This window comes from Epinephelus moara, chromosome 18 (genome assembly GCF_006386435.1).
Source record: "Epinephelus moara isolate mb chromosome 18, YSFRI_EMoa_1.0, whole genome shotgun sequence".
NCBI lineage: Eukaryota > Metazoa > Chordata > Actinopteri > Perciformes > Serranidae > Epinephelus > Epinephelus moara.
Genome location: NC_065523.1, coordinates 25,376,078 through 25,398,748, shown reverse-complemented (window position 1 = coordinate 25,398,748; position 22,671 = coordinate 25,376,078). Strand labels below are relative to the sequence as shown.

Here is a 22,671-nt window from a genome sequence, read left to right as displayed (position 1 = left end):
CAAGCTGGTAGGGGTTAGCCATCTGGCTGCAGTAACTACCCAATGCCCCATGCTATGCGCCTGACAGCATGCGAAAATCGGCTTAGGCGATGACTATGATCATCATTATAAAGCCAAATCACCAAAAAATTCAGAGAGAGGGAGGCAAGGACGGCAGAAACTTTGAGGAGAACCGAGAAGATGCTTAAAGCTCCGGATAGTGCTTTTACCTGTAATTACATTCTCACGACTAATTCAACCGATTTCACATCCATTCACTCCTTTGATTGATCAGATAATTGATCAGTTTCCATGTTTTCACAATTAATGGGATTATGCTCAAACAGCAATTACCATACTGCTATCATTGGGGTTTGTGCTGCTAATGAAGGAGTACAGCAAGGAGCTCTATGCACCAATCAACAACAAAGCTTGCCTACGGTATAAACATACAGTAGACTTCAGTCTCATTGAAGTTACAACCAGCTACACATAATACAGTAGAGAAATTAAACACTTCTAATGGGACACAAAGCCGCAATTTTTCAGGGCTTAATCATCCTGGCAGCTGAAGCAAGTCTGTAGGCCGGCACGGCTGTGAGTGGAGTCACCTGCTGAGAGGTGAGCCTTGGCAGCAGAGCTCCCAGCCCAAGCCCCCAAGCCTTTCCCAGGCTCTGTTCCCTTCCCACTCCCCCATGGCGGGGGGACCAGTGACCCCCACACCATCCCGCCGTGCAGCCCCAGCCGGAGCCCTGAAAGGACAGCAGGGGCCTGGGGCCCATTCGCTTCCCTGCTTTGAAGCTAATCCTCTGCACATTGTGCTTGACGGCACCCTACCTGGCCTGCCAGAGAAGCGGAGATCCACAGCCTCTATGCCCGGTGCCTGCTCTATCCACGGCCCTATCTTCGGACGTTGCATGCTATTCAGAGCAGGTGATGAATGAGGGGCTATCTACAGGAAGCCGGATTCTGTCCCCAGCACTGCGAGGAAGGCCACAATAGACACTTCATTTTGGGCAGCCAAGAATTTACCCCTCAGGTTTTGAGAGAGCTTTGCTAAATGCCCTCTGAAAAGGGCAATGGGAAGAATTATAGCTGGATAAAAGTGTATTTTATCTCTGTGGCTCAGTTAATGCCATGGCAGACACACACATACATGCGCATACCCTCCAGATACCTCACACACTTCATTTTTCCAGTTCATAATAGAACACAATGAAGCTCCATTAGACAGACACTATGCAGAATATGGGCAGCATCTTCCACATGCTGCCACTGGCGATGTTGATGTTGTCTACGGTGCATTCCACAGGCAGACTAATTTGCACCGCCTTCACTTTCCATAATAGATAGATACAAATGAGATCCACAGCCAGAATACGTTGTCCCACAGGGATAGTCAGATTCATACAGCAGCAGAAGTTACAGCTGACAGACTGATAAGCAGGCAATTGCTTCAAGAACTCCCCAGCAGGACAGCAGGACATGCGGTAACAGAAATTGGGGGAGGACATCGTGGCTTACTGTTCGCTCCTGTTTAGAAGTCTCGGGCCACGGGGGTTTGGAGGAAAGAGGGATCTGAGGTGAAACGAGGATGAAGAAAGGGGCAAGATAGATCCATTGTGAGAAAAACAGCTAAATGAAAAAGACGGAGAGGAGATGACAGAGAGCAGACCCAGCAAGGAGCCTGGTTGTGACATCACGTAGCGCCAGCGTGCAGCGGAGGATGCTGGGTGCTGCGGTTCTTAAAGGGACCGGCGTGGCGTTTATGAGGAAAGACTGAGTCGGTTACAGCACAGCTTGGTGCCACAGATACAGAGTGGGTCGGGTGTTACTGCACAGCACGGCTCCTGCCAGCCGAGCCTAACATGGTTGTGTGTGTGTGTGCATTGCTCGCATTGTGACAGGACAGTGAGGTAATGGGCTTCTTTCAGCCCCAGGGGGGAAAATCTGAAATGTTTGGGAAGGAGGAGGGAAAAGGAGGGTGTAGAGGAGAGCAGAACAGAAGCCCTGTCTGGTCTCAGCAGGGGAGGCTGGGGTGGGTGTGGGAGGGGAGGGAGAGATGGAGGAGACAAACCTCTGATTCCTCACTGTGGGGTTTGAACTGAAGATGGCCAGTGAGCGGCGCTGCATATGAGTATATTTGTCTGTGCATACAAGTCCACACACTCGTTTGTCTATAAACTAGACTCCTTTATTATCTACCATCCCAATCTAACATCTGAAGAATGAGGCTGTTGTGGTTTCCCTTGGCTCCCAAGGTCATGCCTCCAAACGCGCCATTTGACCTCACTACATCACTCCAACGTCAAGAGGCAGAGCTCTGTCAGGACACTATGACGTCCAGCTGCCAGGAGGGTCAGCTGCAAAACAACTCCTTCATACACAGTTCCCCCTTTTAAAGTCTCATTGAAGCCGGCGTTGAGGGAATGTTCTTTTATGAGCATCTGAATGGACGAACTTGACCCCTGCAATCTCGTGACACCAATCTCTCTAGAGTGGAGGCACAATGAACACACACATGCAGGCATGGGTGAACGAGTACACACACAGTGCTTGTAAAAACACAGTATGTAAAATGCACCCACTAGAGTTGAGTCGATTTTTGGTTTTGCCGGACCAGTCCAGTGTACGAGCTTCAAGTAGTTGGATTTTTTGCAAACCGGCTGAACCAGCATTGGTCATTATGACATGTTCTGGCAAAATAAAAAGCAGCCCACATCAGCAACCTGTGCTGCCACACAGTTTCGTGGACAAACTTTCAAAAACTTTTTCATGACTTTTCAAGGACCCATATGAACTTCTGTGTTTGGCCTCACTTGCCCAGTGTTTTTCGAACACATCAGATTTAAACTCCTGTCACTCCCTCTGAAAGCGCAGAGGTAAACAAGAAATGGCTGATTCAAGAAGTTGAAATCAGGAGTTATCTACATTATACCTTCCTATTTCACTGGAAAAACCTAAATAAGGTGGCTGGAGGGAGACTGTCAGGGAGCTGAATGTTTCTGCTAAGCTAAATGATCATCGCTAGTAACAAGATATGCTACTTGCCGATGGGTATATTGTAAGTTATTTCCAGTAAATACCAAAAATAAAACGTGTGTTTTCTATTTGAAAAATACAAATGTAGAATGATAGCAAGTACTCACTCATCTCTTAAGTGGTTACTTCTCAAGTCTCGAGCGCACAGCTGATGTTTATGTGGTTTGTTTACATGATGTAGGCCTCACAGACGGGCATATTTAATTGACTCAATGTGGACAGAGCACTCCAATATGTAGTTGGATGTGGTTTACTATTAGGACATAGCTTCATTATGTTCTACTCAATAGTTGCTGCTGAGTCAAGTGTGGCTAGATTTAGTGGTAAAATTCAGGATACCGGTGCGGTGTGGTGTTTGGCTTAATATCAAACCGGTTTGAGAATTTTTATACCAGCCCAGCCCTGGCACACACTCAACATAAAAGGACTGTGCTCACAGTAACTCATGAATAATCACACATCTTCATGTGCATACAGATAAATATCCTTCCTACCCTTCTAAAAGTGAAGCTAATGTCACCAGCACTCATATCAGCACCGTGACAAAGACAGACCCTTTGTCTTTATATGTTTTTATCTTCAAGACAAAAGCCTTCCTGATGTGCTGCTAACCCTGCGTAGCTGGCTTCTACTGTCAACTGCACCCCCACGTTCTGTAGCAGCAGATGATAATCGTCACTTCAATATTTTCTGCAACGCTTTGATTACTTACCTGTTTTTCACATGAGAAGGAATTTATGATTCCTCAGAGCAACACACTGTAGTTTGGCACTCAAGACACCGATAATTTCTCACAGTTACTGGATCATTATGAAGGCATGAAAATGGCTTTTGGATATACATACAATCTGTTTAACGGTTTAAGCAGCATTGTCTGCTTTCTATTACGATATTCGCTCGCAGCAAGAACTAAAAAGATGCATTTCCCACTTTCCCCACTTAAACTTGTTTTTGAATACATCATAAATACTATTTGAATCTTTTGAAAGTGTGACTTCCCCTCATAAATGTCATTATAATTACAAACACAAGTGTTCAGCCACGGAGCAAATCAATAACGAGGAACCATTTCTCCACTCCTTGGAAACAAAACTGCCGCCCTATCCTCCACTTGCAACCATCTACAGCAAATTACATGCGGTGTATACTCCATCTGGCCTGGAAATGAGTGTTAGCATGCTTATTAATGGACAGGTTGAGTGTTAGTTTGATGGCTGGAAATCAATCATGGTATGGATACAGATGGGAAATAGAGATGCTACACCAGTTAGAGCTGTGCTCTTTTAATTCTTCTTCATCTAAAGGAATAATTGAAGAATCTTGAGTATTATCACCTCTTCAAGGACATCATATTGTCGGCTCAGTTTGTTAGTTTGTCAGCAGGATTGCGAATAACCTACTGGCCCGATTTTCATGGAACTTCGTAGAAAACTTTAGCATGGGCCAAGAAGGAACCAATTGAATTTTGAAGAGGATATGAATCACGGGGTGGATTATTTTTAACTTTCGTCAAAGGTATACTACCCAGGAATTGTGGGTTAATGTTCCCCAGCAAAACCAAAAGCCAATCCCAGATTTATTGCTTTGGGACACGCTTTATCTGCTTTGCCTTTTGACTCCAGGAACGTCCTGAACACAGCAAAATAAGAGGTAAATAAGAAAATACAGGCAGAGGGCAGAGTCTCTGCAGATAAATACACCAATACACACCTCTGGTGGGTCATGAGAGATGATTGAGATGGATCATTTTTGGATCAGTCAATACATTGTTTCTTAGGAAAATCCTGCATACTATACCTTCACCAGTGCGAGTCAAGATAGAGCATTTGGCCTTGACGGAGGTCTGCACTCCCTGAGTGCACTTCTACATTATTACTTAATGGCAAACTAGAGATATATGAATCTCTTATTACATGGTGCAGTTAGTTGCTATGCAGGGCTGCATGATTATGACTGAAACAGCATTCCTGATTATTTTGCCTGATGTTGTAGTCCTGATTATTTGACTATACATTATTTGAGCAATGTATAATAATCCCTGCCACTAGAAGTGTGAAGAGAGAGACACTGCCCTTTGCCTGTATTTTTCTATTTTCTTCTTATTTTCAGGATGTTTATGGGCGTGTACCTCCACAGCGCTCTGATGAGCTTGAGCAAAACGGTAGCGACCAGGTGCCAGACCATAAGCAGCATGCATTTAAGAGACACAGCATAGAAAAAAATGCAAATATAGCGAGGCAAAATGGTAAACGAGAAGGAATTTAGGGTTGGCTTTTACCTTCACTGGTGAGCATGTTAACAAACAGTAATCGACAATCCTACATAGCATACTTTATAGCAGTGGTTCCTGCTCCACAAGTGGGTTGTAGTTGTAAGAATCACGTCTATTTTTAAGTACAGTGAAATTCTGGCACAGAGCTTTTATTTTGAAGTGCCATTTCCTGCTGTATAATGAGTGAGAGAACAGGCAGCTACCTGTCAGAAACAGCAAACTAGCTTAGTGACATGGCCAAACGTAAGAATGATGCTGATTGTATTAAACTGTGTGGACCTTGAACTAATGACTAAGGAGAAATCTGGACCCTTTGGCTGGACCATTTGGGAACCACTGCTTTATAGAAAAGTACACCAGATTGTGAAGCCATTTTAAGACATATTTTGTACATTATACACCCTTGTGGTATGAATTGGGAGATCACTACTGAATAAAACACTTGTTTGAACAATACTCTATACTACTTCTACTCTATAATTGCACACAAAGAAAGCACTGTGACACAAAGGGAGAAACACAAAAAGGCCACTGAAGATAACTCTAAACACTGCCTGGAGAGTAAAGATTAGATTTTAAGCTAAAGTACACATCTTTTATGGCTAAAATACTCAATGATATTGTTAAAGTATACAGCTAGAGATAAAATCCCACCGGCAGGCTGGTGAGGTTATGTAAAATGTAAGTAATAGAAACATAAATTATGCTCCCTGCTGCCTGCAATGAGACTTGCTGCCTTTGATAATATCCATTTCTGTGGTTTAATTGAATCCGATGCTCTATAAGAGATGCCCTCCTATCAGCAAGCTGGATTTCAATGAGTCGTGAAAATGGTTTCTAGACTCTTAATCGAAGAAGAGTGTCAGAGATGCGATGATAAGGGGACCGCGCGTCTGCTATGCAGATTGCATTAGCTTTCAATTGGCAACGTTTAAGATATTTATTGAGCCGCAATCCAAGCCTAATCTAAAGCGTGTCCCTTATCATGAGAAATTAATCAGGTGGAACAGATGGGGAGGAATAACAAGACTATTCCAAATGGATGTCAGTCCCCTTGGCAAGCTCCAGCTGCCCAAGTGTTCAACCATAATAGAGAAAAGATAACAATACGATGATTATAATGATGAGAGAAGCAAGAGGAGAATTCTTTCCCCTGGCTTAGCCATGATCAGATGAGCAAGGAAACTATTCACACATGCAGATACAGGTAGACAAACACACTGTAGACAGATGGACAGAAAGTTACAGACTGATACAGACCTGCTGCTCATATTTCTGTCTGAGTGCATCAAGTTGCTGGGAGAACTCTTTGGCCTGGTTCTCCCTGAGGGACTTGGAGCGGATCAGGTCCTCCTCTACTTTCTCCATCTGGAGGCATGTGAAGAAGAAAAGCAAAAGTCTAAAAATAAATCAACATTCAATAACAATTATTTATGTATAAACTGTAAAAAGTTTGTGTGAAACGCTTAGGCTGAAAACCATATATAATATGTGCCTTAAAATTTCATATCTAAGAAGATTGGATTTACATTTTTGTTCAAAATTCTGCTCAATATTCTTTCATTAGTTCTACTTGATGCATGCATAATCACAGTATAGGTACAATAAATCTAACACATGCAGAACCATGCAGAATACTATCATGCATCTGCAGCAGAGTGATGCTGCTGTAGAATTTCTCTTTTAATTTGAAATTAATGAACTGCCAGCGGGAAGAAATTTATTCATCACATTACGTGTGATCTTATCGTAATGATATCGTCATAACAGCACATCAATATATTAACCTACTCATCAAAGCATGATATTATAGTTACCATTAAATATGTAATACCAGTGCTTCACATCCAAATTCACACATTCACAGGTGCAAGAAAATAACAAGTCAAGGACTCGAGTGAAAGAGACACAGTTGGACAGTCACAAGCTCCTGTCTCTTTGAGGACTGTGTTTTTTTCTGGAGAAAAAAGGATCTGACAATATTTCCACTATTTATCCTAACTCAACTTCCACGCAGCCTACCGCTTTCACATTTTCTGTTCAGGTGACGATAATCAAAACAATTGGATATGTAATTTACTGAAACGCCTCTGTATCTGGGCTATGCTGCGTAACGCTCAGGAAATGCTAAATGTGTTTTGATTAATCCATTTAAAATGCTGAAGCCTGCTTTGAACTGTGCACGCAACAGAGATTTAATTCTGTGTGGTGCTGCTTTTTTTTCCGAACCAAAATAGGGCAGACTCTTTTCTTTTAAGTGCGGGTCTAAAAGAGGGATGCTGATTTTAAAATGAGAGAAAGACAGAGAGAGGAAGAGGGTGATACAGATAATCCATTTAGATATAACACTGTCTGCAGACAGAGAGAGAGGGAGAAGATGATGAGAGGAGAGATGGGAGGACGAGAAGAGAGAGTGAAAAAACTTCTTTTGAAGTACTTTCTACGACATTAAAGCCTTTGCAGGAGAACGTGATGGAGCGATGCGTAAGTTGGGAGGGGAGAGAGGAAGAGGCAGAGAGGATGACAGGGATGCAGAAGAGACTGCTCCTCTCTCCTGTGGCTTTGATGTGGGCTGAGGATAAAGTCAGATTGGAGACTGGGATGCCAGGGGCTCGATGGGAAAAGAAGGAGCGAGCAGGAGATGGGAGGATGAGAACAGGAGAAAAGAGTAGGAAGAAGAGGAGGGGAAAATGAAGCAATACAGACATTTTCCAAGCATCGAGAGAAGAAGATCTCACTTCCTACCCTAATAAAAAACACAAATGGAGCCTTGTATTCAAGAAGCAGGAACAACCAAGAGAGCTCTCCGTCTGTCACTACCACTTTTCAGCTAGCGTGCTTTTTTCCTAAGGGATCATGAATACAGCGTTTTTTCAAAAGGACATCTCACTTTTTTTGGGTGTCTTCTCTACCGTCTTTAGGGTTTGGATGGAAGCTTCACAATTTATCTCGTCAACACAACAAACATTTTAAATTCACTCTGGGGGAATGAAGGTTTCTCTTGTGCCCACAAACATCCACGCATGAATTTGACTCCCATGCAAGCTCTCTTTGTTTTCTTACAGGACGCTGCACCAACTTGCCGAAAAACTTCACTAATCAGCGACTGAAGCTTGCAAAAGTTCCAAACATTCAGGACCACGCTAAGTGGTGCCTCGTCAATACTACACACACACACACACACACACACACACACACACACATAATATGCCCAAAAAATGCCTATAGCCAAACTGTGTTGTAAAACAGCATCAGAAGTTGAGTACGTTATTGATTGGAGAACTCTCCCTATAAGCAGCAGCAGCCCACGCGGTGTGGAGTGCTGATCGTGAGGCCGGCCTGACGTACTAATTAGTCTGGCTGCTTAATGCGAGTGACCCGTTCTCCGTCGAAACCCAAGCATCCCACGTCACGCCCACTGAGAGGAAGGGAGGTCAACGTGCGATGGCAGAGAAACGCATGCACCTGCTTAATGAGCAGGCTTATGAATCATTTCATTCATTTGGGATGACTAAATGAGTGAAAATGGCCTGGGGACAACAACGCTCTTATTTTTACTTTATTTAACTATATATATATTTCAGTATAGGAGCGGCTGAGATGGAAGTGAAGGGGTGGGAGGGAGAGAAGAAAGAAAGACATACGGAGGAATTCAAGCGCAGCCAGCGTGGCGCCCTGTTGCATCTGTGGTCAGGCTGTGTCTCTGCAGCTACAAAATGTGTGTGTGTGTGTGCATTGTCTTGGTTACTGCCTGTCAAACAGCTCACTCCCTCTGTGGTGGAGCAAACATGAAAGAGAGTAAAAGTGTATCCGTATTTGGTACACATCAGGAAACAAAAAATGAACTAATGTGCGTGAATATAAAAGACTGACTGGGTTTACAGCATGCAAACATATAACAGAAAGCAGATGTGCAATCATACCGCTTTGTGTTAGCTAACATACATTGTGCAATTAATGTGTAGCGCTGTGATGTTCTTGCGCACATATGTGTGTGTTGTAGGAGTGTATCAGACCTGGAGTTTCATGTCAGCGTAGGTCTTCTCAGAGCTGAGCTCCACCTGTTTCTTGAACTGCTCCAGTGCCATATCTGCCTGCTGGATTTGCTGCCTTTGGCTCTCCCTGGCTCTGTCCAGCTGGCTCTCCATCTCCCTTCACACAAAACACACACAAACACAGAGATGAATATATGAAGAAATCCAGAAATGCTTTGTTAAGGAACCAAGTGAACTTTATTTTTAAGGAACTTTTACAAAACAGTACTTACAAAGTGCGTTCAGGATGAAAAAAAAGATGTATGTCAGTTAGTTCATATGACCATTCATTATTTTTGACATTTCTATTTTATTAGAAAGAGCAGGGCCGGAAATTTGGTTCGAATCACGATACAATGGTTACAATTCAATATTTTGTGATACTGTATGCAAGGTTATATATTGCAGTTTTTAAAATCTCTTATTTCAGAAACTGTCAACGCTAGTGGTGTGGGCTTTAATACTGACTGAGTGGTCCACAGGCCTGTGTCCTTTGTAATTAAACAAGCAATATGTTGTTACATTGGAGTAGAAGAGTCAAATGGTTTAAGATGGATTACAACACTAAATGATCTAGTGGTTTAAATACAACACAAACTAAACCAGTGCCACAAATTTGGAGACAAAACTGGAGTTTTAATCATCTTTTTTGTTAGTTTGTTATGAATTGGTTGTATTTTATATTAATTTTTATATCAATGAAGAAGAAAAAATCTGTGTTACTAAATTCTTACATTTTTACATGTATCTCACCATAGCAAGTTGGAAAATGACATATTCTGCCATATATGAAGAGGGGAGACTCTCTGGAATCTGGCAATATAAGAACCATGATGGTGGGACATTCTGTCACTTCACAGTTGTCCAAAACATGTGGTTTGTGCCAGGCGGACATGATTGCCTGTATTTTTTCATTATTGCAAGAAATTCCATTGACTCATTCACAAGTAAAAAAAGTGTTTTATTTGAAAGAAACATGCAATATTTACATCTAAGATCATAGAAAAAATAGTAATAATATTATTCCTCACTATATGAAGTGACTGATAACAAGATCTGTATAATGGATTGTAAAGAAATTTGTCAGGTTTTTATTTTGTAGACAATTGATCTGTATTTATAGCGTGTTGGGATGACAGCACAATGATGTGTGTGGTATCATTGGAAAGCTCTGGAAAGGTCCTGTGCTTTCATGTGATATGTGTGGCATTTCTGTGTGACCCTGCATTCGCGAGTAATCCATCCAAGAGTAATGTGTGTGCAGAGCTGTATGAAAGCTTTGTTATACTTCATTTTAGTGTAACTTTATAATTTTTTTTCCTTGTGAAAACATTGGACTACCGAGGAGCGCTTGGTCTTGTCGAAATTCCATAGAGAAGAACAGGTGTGAATTTGGATGGACTTTGCATCATTCGGGTCCATAGGGTTAATATTTTATTGTCTTGTGTCTGTGTCATTCCAGTTTTGCCATGTGAAGCACTCTGGGCTGCATTTATGTATGAAAGGTGCTATATAAATTAAGTTGAGTTGAGTTAAACTGTTACTTCAAAACTGCTACAGTGTTTTTGAAAATCGATATAGTATCACAAAACCTAATATCGCGATACTCAGGTGTATCAATATTATGGCTTGGCGATATGCATGAAATCACATATCATGTCATTTTTTAACAAATACCTCGATATTAATATTGCGACAATATTGTAGGGTTGACTAATGGTGCTTTGACTAAAAATTAACACAATAAAAAGACGGAAGAACAGTCTTGTATCTTCAGAAAATTACATCATTTTACTGTGACGCAGCTTATAAAATCAGGAAAAGACAACACTTTCAATATAACAATATCCAAAATCCAAGACACTATGAAGTCTCATATCACGATATCGATATAATATTGATATATTGCCCAGCTCCAACTGATATTTTCCTACACCCCTAAGACAGAGTTGAGTGAAGAGTGATGGGAAAGTCATTTTAGCATACAGTTCCTCTGTATCTATCACCTCAGACAACTTGGTGTGTGTGTGTGTGTGTGTGTGTGTGTGTGTGTGTGTGTCTTCCATGCCAATATGCTGCTGCGATTGCTGGAAAATGTCAGGTCATGGAGTTGCAGGCTGACTGGATTGACAGGCACACTGAGAGGGACAGCCTCATACTGGGAGCTGTCAGCGCCCAGCCAAGAGGCCCAGCCACGACATCATATACAGTGATACCAAGCAGCTGTCAAGCCTAACCCACGGAGGGTGTGTTGGGACAGGAGTGTGCGTTGGGGTGGATGGAAGGTGGATGGAAAGAGGATAGAAAGAGCGACAGAGCTTGAAGTGAAGGGAGAGTATGAGGGTGATATTTTTGTAACCCGCCTGAGAATTTACATGTTGAAATATACAGTCAGACAGCGATCACATACTATGATGTGTCCTAAACCTAATTTCAGATCTGAACTTCACCTAATTTACCAACATGATTTAATACTGACTGGTAAGTACAATAAATGTACTGGCTCACTATCATGCCTTTTTATATCCATGACTGATGAGCAAGCCTTGTAGTCGTGCAAAATGACACATATGTTTTGTTTTTGACTCGAACACAGACTTGATTATGACCAATCATGTCAACACACGCTCACATCTGAAACATTTTATCAGCTCCAAGTGTTTGTCATATGATATTCATATTGGATTTGGTGCGTTAGAAGTTGGCAGACTCCTAAATGCATTACATGACCTCTCTTGAAGAGAACATGTTGCTGAAATCCAATCAAATATCTGTATGATATTATTGTCTTCAGATATTTACTGTTTATCATCTAGTGTTGTCTCATCAAGTATAAAAACAAAACAAAACAAAACAAAAAAGCCTTAACAAGCCAAAAAAGGAAAGGAATGACTTTTTATTTTTACTTTACCATTGATTCTCTTCTGTACTGATTGACCATTAACACAATAAAGTAATAAGTAGACTATTGATTAAATTGCTATTTATTTATTGCTGTATACAAAACAAAAGCTGACATTCTTTGCACTTTCCTATGAAGAGTGGGTAATTTATCTTTTTGGTTTGAGGGGGAGCCCTTCTATGCAGAGTTGGCATGTTCTCCCCATATCAGTGTGGGTTTTCTCCATTTTTTCCTTTCCCTGGGTACTCCGGCTTCCTCCCACAGTCCAAAGACATGCAGGTTAATTGGTGACTCTTAAATGGCCGTGAGTGTGAATGTGAGTGTGAATGGTTGTCTGTCTCTATTTGTCAGCCCTGTGAAAGTCTGGCAACAAGTCCAGGGTGTACCCTGCCTCTCGCCCAATGTCAGCTGGGATAGACTCCAGCCCCCCCGCAACCCCTCGAAAATGAATGAATGAATGTAAACAAGTGGGCACTTTTTGGAATTAACTTAGTTGAGTGACATTTTTGCTGGCCTGTGATTATCAGGGTCTTCACAAAATTTCAAATCTTTTACATGACTTTCCAAGGACCTTTAAATAGTTTTTTTTTTCCCTTGTCCTACTTGCCTGGCATTTTTCAAACATATCAGATTCAAACTCTATTCAAACATAATTTCAGCTAGCAGGGATAAATGAAGAGAGAGACAGAACGCAAATTTGCGTTCATGTTAAATGGCATGTAAGGTTATCCACAAACAATTATTGCAGTAATTTCATTACCCACAAAAAAATTCCATGACCATTCCATTCATTTTTCCAAAACTTAAAATAATTTCTATTAATTTTTGACTTTATGACTTTTCCAGGTTTTCCATGACCGTGGGAACCCTGGACTATTATATTTTAATATAATTTTGTATCACATATACATTGTCAATTTGATCAGTTTTTTTTTTGACAAGTAGTCTGAACTATGTTTTTTCAGTAGCTTTAGTTAATCAAACTAGATTTCTCTCTCCAGCAGCTTTGCTATAATTCAGCTTTTTCCAGTGTGAAATAATTGCCAGCATTTTGGCTTCTATTCATTTGAGGAGAAAACTGATGCATCAAGATGTGTCGATAGTTGTTTAATAATCCCATTGAACCCCTCTAAACTGAATTGTGAGGCACCTAGAGATTACAACCTCTATCATACATATAGTCTACAATTAATAAACTAGAATTACGTTCAATAAATATTTGCGTTTTCTCCAAGAGCACAGACCAACCAAAATCAAATCAAATACAATGAACGTCTTATGATGAATACTTAAAGATTATTTAAAATGCCTCTCTGGGAGCTACATTGAGGATAACTTCATGAAACTGGATGGTTTGATAAAAAATGCATGTTTTTAGACCAAGTCCAAACAACAGTACTCTATTTTATACTGCTCTTAATCACAATATCATGCAGAAATCCTGTAAAATAAGATTTTAGCACTCCCATCCCTGCTTTTTGTTTCATGCATAGAATATGGTGATAATATCGTTAAAGCTTCAGCACCAAGTGAAGCAATTTTTCTCGGCAGCAAAGAAACAACAGCTTTACAGCTTCACTGGAGCGGCTCCTTAAAACCCTCCAAGACCTTTCTTCTGATTAATATACAAAGATGACAATGTTGAAGAGGGACTATGAGTGTGTCTGATACGTACAGTGTATGTGTGTCAGTGCGCTTTTCTCCTGCTCCCTTGTAAATTAACACTCGTTGGATGGATAATTATTCCCCGTGGACAGACAAGCAGGAGAAAGAATGAATTTTTGGCCAGTGGGTGAGACTTTAAACCAATTAGAAGAACAACTACGGCGAAATTACACACAACGGGTGGTGGGGGACGTCTGTTCTCCACATATTTATCTGTGTTTCACAAAGCAGGACAATCAAGTGTGTGCGAGTGTGTGTGTCACGATTGAGGAAGGATATGGTCCATTAACACAGCCATGAAAGCATAGCAGGTAGCACTGTGAACACACAACTGTGTCGCACATGCACCTACGAAAACAAATAGTATCTACAGAGAAAACTATAGTCGTTGCCTGAACACACGCATTTACAAAGTTTGCATTTGAAGTGATTAATCACTTGCCATAATCAAAGCGACCACTTTGTAAAGATAGAACTCTGAATGGAAAAACAGAAACAGAAAAAAAAAACAAACGAGAAAAAGGCAAAGAACAGAAGCAGAGGATTGAAAAAGGAATGTGCAAGCTTTCTCTCCTCTTTATAGTGTTCTGTCTCTTTGTAATTTTGGTTTCTCTCATGTCGGACATCAAACGACAAAGAAATTGTTTTTTTTTTCTCTCCCAATTTTGTGTACTCTGTAATTATTAATCAGTCTCGTTGCATGACTGCCTTCCGGGCTCAGACAGACACAAAGGGATATGTGGAGAGACTAAGATGGAAAAAGAAAGAAAGAGGAAAGAGAGAGGAAGATGGAAAAGAGGATGTCACAGAAATAGCAAGTTTTTTAAACTTCCAAGGCAGAGCAGAAATGAATTGGGTGTGTGTCTCGCTTGAGAGATGATGGAGCCTGTGTGCGAGTGTGTGTGTGAGTGTGTGCGCACGTGCGTGTACGCCTTTGTTCATGAGCCACAGTCACAAACTCTGTGTGTGACTGACAACTCTACTCAAGGAATGCACTATGACTAAGTTGGAGCTGGCTGCTGGGCCTATACCTCTGAGGATACACCGAAAAATTCACTGCAGCTAACTTCAAGTGTGTGACACATTGAAACATATTATGCTCTAAAGCCGAGGAGAGCAGGTGAACACATGGCACCTTCAGTGATTCCTCTGAGAATAACTCCGTGTGTGTGTGTTTCTCCGTGTGTGTGGTCACTAGAGCGGTAGACAGCGTGTCACCATCAATAACAGAGCAATGAGGGTGAGATGAGAGGACAGAGAAAAAGAGTCAGGGAGGCCTGGCAGGGAGAAACGGAGAGGGTAAGGAAGGAGAGGGGTGCCAGCGCCAGGGCGGCCCGTTGGCTTTAAATGGATCTCTGGTCAGAAAAGTGGAAGGAGAGGAGGCTCAAATTAAAGATGTGCCTTCTCTAAAGAGGAAGTCCTCTCATCCCTCAATCCTAAACGGCTGTTTAAAGGGGAGGAAGAGAGGGAGGCGAGGAGAGAGGAGTGTTTGTGCTAGAAAGGGTGAAAGAGCTTCCGCCATCCAGCCGCCTGGCAGACAGGAGGGGTGCAGGGATGCCGGCGTTTTCCGGACTGCCCTAACCACACAATGCCACGTGCCGCCTGTGTGTGAGTGTGCACCACATGCTGGATATACAGAGACAAGGAACTGACTGTATGGAAACATTTACATACACGTACGGTTAATACAAGAGTAAACATTAAAGTCAATGCACACAGAAGCAACTCTAATTGCCTATGCAAATGTTCTTTTCATGTAAGTAGAGTATTTAAGAATTGTATGGGCTGTGATGTGGGTGGAGCAGCGCATGGAAAAGACTGACAAACAGACTAGAATGCACGCTTGCATGCGGATGCCTCTGGTCTCTAGTATAAAAAGACAGAGAGTGAGAGTGTGTGTGTGTAAGCGTGGTGTGTGTGTGCGCAAGTGCATGCGAGCGCCCGCGCATCTGCGTCTGTGAGCTCATCCAAACGGAATGATAACGAATCCACAGACACATCAAAGGGGCCTGGAAAAAAAAAAAAAAAGAGGGAGCACATAAAAAGAGAGAAAATGCAAAACTGAAATATTCAGCGCCCTCTGAAGAAAAAATAAAACAGGCTTGGTTTTCATCCCCAGAGAAAGAGAAAGGGAGAGAGGAAAAAAAGAGAGACAGAAACAGACACAGAATAAGAGACAGACCACAAATAAGTGAACACAAGAGAGAGACAGCACAAGGGCAAGAAAATATTAAAGACAGAGAGAGAAGTAGTTAAAAAGAGAGTAAAAAAACAGAGAATCATTGAGCTTGATGGCTTTAAAACTGCCTACAAATGTGGCCTGTTTACAAACAGAATTTCATATCAAGATATGAAACAAAATGGCCACATAGGTAAAAAAACAGAGAGGCATCATTATTATTATCCATCTCCCACAGTAGCATCAGAGCACTCCATTCATCTGGGTGCTTGCAGGGAACAGTCATCTTACTAGTATTGCTACCAGCTTCTCTTAAAATAAGTCAGCATTACACAAATGCTAACTCTTAAATTAAGCGTAAACCGGTGCTGCAGATTTAGAGCTGAAACGGCTAATAGTTTAAAGATTAATCTTCAACAATACTTAGATAACTTCAAAGAAAATTCACTAGCTACAGCCTCCGCTCTGGTTCCAAATGTTCATATTTTCTTGTTTTCTTAGTCTTCTTTGGCAGTTAACTGAATATTTTGGGGTTTTTAACTGTTGGTTGGACAAAACAAGACATAGGTGGTTCAGACATTTTTTGGTGATTAATCGAGAAAACAATCATTAGTCAAAGCCTTGCATAGATTCATCTCAAAGAAAGGTCAAGAATAGCATTAGTTATAGCCGCACATTACTGGATGTTGCAGAAGGGAAGGGGCTTAGCGCTGTACTCAAGCGTTGGTGGACATGACACATGACATTTCAATTCAGCCCCCTATGACGCTCGTGTTCTCCCATCAACACCGGACGATAAAAGCGGCGACTTTCCCTCGCGCTAGTGAGTGCGTCAAAGCCAACTAAACACCCCAAGGAGGGAGAGGGATGAAGAGGAATCTGGTTGCAGCCCGGGCTGACAGTACTACAATGTGGGTGGATAAACATGAGGGTGGGACAGAACAAAAAGACACACAACATGTCGGTCTCATACTTCACAATGGCTCAAGAGTTCAGTTACTGCTACCACAGAAGAATTAAAGTGTTACCTAATATTTCTACACAACTCATTCTTTACCAGAAGAGAAGATCTTACTCATGACACAGTTTGGTGTGGGGATTTTCCTCCCTTCGCTCTGTATTTAGATCCTATTTGGCTTCATGAATTATGCAGACGACAGCATAATATGCTAAATCAACCAGGCACGAATCCCTATAGTAAACATACTGTATTTACATATCTCAAACATTATACAATGGGAAATGAAGATGGAGGCTTTATAATGAAACAATGAAAGCCCCAAAGACAATCCATCCAGATTGAGATGCAGCGCATGAATTAACTGTAATAATTCATACCGTCAGTGCATATTTGTAAGGGAGCTAGCCTTAATGCAAAAATGTCAAATCTAGTTACGTGTGCTAATCACGTAGGCACAGCGAGGCATTTAACGTCATTACAACACCATGATATGGAAATGTCACGATACCAATCAGGCGCACATATTAAGTGATACGAGACACAGCGATGAACAGATATGACAAATTACAGCTGAATAACTAAATGCCAGGATAACTATTAGCTTATTTTCCAGAGTAGGAACTTATTATCTGCCTCATTATCTATCCATTTAATTCAATATTCACAAAGACTAAACAGTGCCTAGACTTGCTCCATTTGACATCCCTGCAGTGATGGCATATGATAAGCTTAGTCCTACACCCCTATTAACTTTCATTATTGTGTTTTCAGCTCCTTATCTTTATTTTAACTTTACAACAACAAGCAAAAAGTATCTGAGGATGTAACTGTCCTTTAACTCAGACAACCTTGGCTAAAGAGCTCTTTACAATTTTCTGTTTTGTCAGGTCTGCGGTATCGAACTGGCGCTTAACCCATCTCCATCCCCTTCTTTCAATGCCGCTGCCATGGGAGTAAATATTGAGCCTCAGTGAAGCTTCTCAATATTCAGGATCCATACCTCCACCTGCTCCTGCACCTCAACACTAAGTGGGGTTGCAGGCTGCACAGCCTCTACTCGGCTACCTCTGGTCCCTCTCCGGACCACCACCACCACCACCACCACCCCTGCTTCCCTCCATCCCTCCTGTCATGGGAGAGGAATGCTGGGAAAGATAAGACCACTTCAAAGACACACATGGATGTAGAGTATGCATGCGCGCACACACACACACACACAGGCATAAAATAACATGAAAGAACACACTGGATGCATCCTACATCTTTAAGAGCAGAGGGGGCTCTATCTTACGCAAGCATGTGGGGATGCATGCACAAACACAAAGAGAGAAACAATGACACACAGACCAGACAGACTTGCACACACACTTAATTACTACCCAATAGGGATGAGCATGGGCACTCGAGTCCTCGATGTGGGCATCGGTATTTGCTCAATGTGTAGAATTGACCATGTTCTACATTAAAAGTAGGCTTGGAAGTAGCTGCATACACTAATACTATTGTATATCATATACTGTAGATACCGCCCAAGCTTTATTAAACGTCTAATTTTTGGGGGGGACAAGACGCAGTAATTAACTGCTACATATGAATATCTGCATGGATCCATGTTCAAGAGCAAAAATGGTAGCTGTGCAGATAATGTTCTATATTTTCAGTAAGATATCACTCGATCTAATGTTACAGGCAGAACAACCAGACATAAGAGTGCAAGTTATGTTAAACTTGTGTATCATGGCTAATCTCTACAGTCTTGAGCTGCGCAGAGAGGTAGGCTAACCCTAACTCCTACCCTCATTGTCACTTGGATGTCCATTCCCGACTCTATTCTTATGTTATTTTTTTGCAAATAATCAAAAATGGAAATTACTTAAAATGCCCGTTCCCAGTATCTTGGGATGTCAGTTTCGGCTAATTTTGCTTTTGATAGCCTGATACACATAAACCAGTAACTCACCAGTTGCAAGCAATCCATTGATTCAGTGAGCTTTAGCGATGCATTTCAAAGCGATATCAATTTAGAGGTGGTGAAATTTAGATGGTTGTAATGTAAGTGTCTTGTTGACAAACTACCAGCTAGCCATGTTAACATGACGAAACAATGTCCACTGGTTAGCCTTGGCCACTCTGCACTGTGCACCACCTGAGTCGGGTGGGATCTAGCTAGCTGCGCCGCTGCCCACCACTGGTTCTGGTGGTGGGACAACATTGCTGCGGAAACATGGTGGCCACCTACAGGTCTCACTCCAGGTTGCCTCAGTGAGTAAGGAACTTAATTTTCAGCCTCAACACCGCTTTAAGATTGTTAACTATGTTAGCACCTCTAGCTGTGCTGACACTGCTGACGGTGCTAACAGAGCTAAGAGTAATACTAAAGGGGGTTTGCAGCTCAAAATTAAGCTGCTTACTCACCAAAGTAACCTGGGGTGAGACCGGATGTTTCGAGGACAACGCTGTTGGCTCAGGACAATGTTACTAGAGGTAATCACCGAATGAGTGGCACCACTAGCTAGCTCCCACCAGGCCCAGTTGGTGTTTAGCGCTGTAAACCGAAGAGCGGCTAAATTAACCTATGGACAGATATGTAACTGGTCAAAAATATCTTTGGTGGTTAACCGATTAACATCCCTACTAGTACCCAACCAAAGGAACTGTTTTCATGTCTCAAGAGCTGATTACAGAATCAAACAGCAGCTTTGTGGTGATACGTGTGTGCACAAAAAAACAGCAGAAAAGCAAGAATTATGGGTGAGCAGGATTATGACTGAAGGAAAGAGTTAGTGTAAGTTCAACACACCACGAGACAGCTCATCCATGACAGCGTGAGTGTTTGGACAGTCAGTGTGTTGCCTCTCATAAAGGCAACCACGCTGTCCCTCCAGCTGCCTAAAGCAGACGCTGCCTCTGCCACTCCGAACTGTAAACTGATCAAAACGAGCAGAAGTTGCTGCTGAGACGCAGTCAGAGCTGCTACAACCCTGCACCACACCTTAGCAGGCACATGGTTTTGATAAAGCCAGTTGGGTGCCAAGCGGCAGGAAGGAGGAATGGAATGGTATGAAGGAGAGCGTGGAAAAAAAAACAAAAAACAGACAGCCTCTTCATGGAGAGAGAAATATCGTAATCTAGAAATAAACCAGCTGTTCTTTTCTACTTTAAACATTCAGGTGATTTTCTGATGTTTTTAAATTGTGATTTGGAGGTCACTGTTGCAAAAGCAGGCAAGCTGTTCCCCAGATGAGCTCCCTCTCCCTCTTTTTTTTCTCCCCCCTCTGTGGTGCATCTCTCCATCTCTATGCTAATGCCCTGTAATGATCTGAGGCACGTTGGGATGAAAGAAGAGGAGAGAAACTTGTTCTCTGCACAGCTTTGTAGTGCTTTTCTGTTGTTGTTGCTATAGTAACACCGACCTGGAACTCAAATTGACGCAGCAATGCTTATTTGCATGGCAGGACAGGGTGATTTTTCTTTTTATGCTGAAAAGAAAGAGTGGGTGTAAACCATGGAAAGAAAGGGGTGTGGATAACAGCTATATATGCTACATACAAACGATAGTCGGAACTGCCAACACATTCATCTCCAGCTGTTGAAGAGATAAAATATAATATAACTGCTCCGTGTTGATATATGATATAACAGCAGGTTAACTTAATATACACATCATAACACAGCGCACATACCACACAGTATCTGGCACATGGAGAGCATGTTGAGCAGTTCTACTTGTTTAATTTCATCATCCATCCTCCCATCTTCACACACACACACACACACACACACATGCACCCATACAGACACACATACCCCTGCGTGCGGTCTTGCTTTGACTTTGAAGTTCTCCTGGATCGCCTTTAAAGGCCGTCAGTGTTGCCACGACAGCAGGCAGGTAGACATCAGACTGCTTATTGTGTGTGTGTGTGTGTGTGTGTTAGTGTGTGTGTGTGTGTGTGTGTGTGGAGCCTGAGTACTTAATTAGCTAAGAGCCCGATGGGCCACTTGCCGTTTCTCAGTGTTTAACACTAAACGAGGGAATGACTGGCTCGTTACTGATACTAACAACAAGGATAATTTATGCACAAATGGATCTGTCTGCTGTGTTTAAGCTTGTCCTCTGTTGCCGGGCTGACAATGACAAGCGCAAACAATAAGCAGGCACAACCATCAATGTCCCTTTGCGATCTTTACGCTGAATACTAAACGCCGCAAAACTGCAAAAAATGTGTTCGCATGTTGTTTCACACTGACAGCAACACAAAGGAGCAGTAATAATAACCATGTCCTACAGCTTAATACAATTTCTTATTCACGAAAAATGATTTATCCTTGTGTTTAGAGGCCACTTAAAAAAGTGTTTGGCTAAGACACAAAGTGCCTCGGGCTATTGATTAGGACCCAAGAAAAAAAAGCAAATACAGCCGGGCTCAACCCATTCTTTTTAATCCACTGCCTCTGGGTTGCTATTATATTGTGACAAACAGTTGAAAGGCTCTCAAGGGGGTGATAGCACTGTGACTGGCCTTGGCTGTGTATGGCTGGAGCTGGAGCTGAGGCTGTTGAATGTGCGTTGTGTTTAATTGTGCAGAACGCATTCTAGTTTCGCCAGGGAAACTGTAATCTGCTTGCGACCAAGTAATGTGGTCCTGTATGGGATTAAGTGCCCAGTGGAATGTACTGACTGGCTGACTGACTGGTTGGAGTCTGGGCTGTCAGCAGAGTGCGCTTATGTAGTGCTGGAGGGGAGGGAGTGATGGAGCTGAAGGGTGAAGAGTAGGAAGTTGAGGGGGAGGCAAAGAGTGACAGGGAAAGTAGGCCCCCACTTTTTGGGCAGTTAATGTGAATAATGATCAAACAATTATATTACGCAGCATTATTATTATCTGAAGCACTACTTTAACTCAATCACTTCCTAATAATTTAAATCCCCGTGTAATGTTTCTGTAATATTCCAATAGAGGCTTAAAGAGTCTCTGGTAGCATAACATTTTCACAGTAGACATTTTGGCATGTTTTAGTGGGAGAAGCAGGTCTAATTAATACCATTAATAAGGTGATTAGGTGAGCCACTTTCAGGGCCCTGGTTTTTTGCATGCTGGCTCACCAGAATGGCTTACTCATAATAACCTTTAAGCATATTGTATTTCAAACAATCTGGAAGAACACTAGACTTTCGCACCTCCTCTTTGGAAAATCTAGCCAATGATGGGAGCCTTTGCCAATGACGGGTAATTTCAAAAAGACGCTGTTCCTATTGGCTGTTGGATGCAGATGCGTGTGCAGATATCATACAAAGAAGGTTACTATTCTAGCATTAGCCAGAAGTGCCTACACCGCAAAGCAACCCCCAAAAAAGGTTGACAAACTTATCAAAAAGAGTCTAAAGGAGGGACTGAAAATAAACAAAACACGTGTCAATATTAGGGATGCACCGAAATGAAAATTTGTGGCCGAAGCCGAAGATTATTAAACACTTGGCTGAATACCGAGTACCGAATATCATTGTTTAGTTTTTCATTAGTTTTTGCAGATGAACCCCCTCCAGATTAGTGTTGTCACGGTACCAAAATTGGGACCCACGGTACGATACCAGTGAAAGTATCACGGTTCTGAGTAGTATCACGATACCACAGCAAAAAT

General features: G+C 42.0%; 1 protein-coding gene across 3 annotated transcripts in view; it reads right to left on the bottom strand.

Moving 5' to 3' along the window:
- The window catches only part of cep112 (centrosomal protein 112), a 139,795-nt gene that overhangs the window by 68,873 nt on the left and 48,251 nt on the right, over positions 1-22,671 (bottom strand). For all 3 annotated transcript variants that reach the window (XM_050068624.1, XM_050068626.1, XM_050068627.1), the window contains 2 exons: positions 9,310-9,445; positions 6,554-6,661 (listed from right to left, as the gene is read on the bottom strand). In XM_050068624.1, the coding sequence (XP_049924581.1) occupies positions 6,554-6,661; positions 9,310-9,445 (244 nt within the window). The remainder of the gene's footprint in view (positions 1-6,553; positions 6,662-9,309; positions 9,446-22,671) is intronic.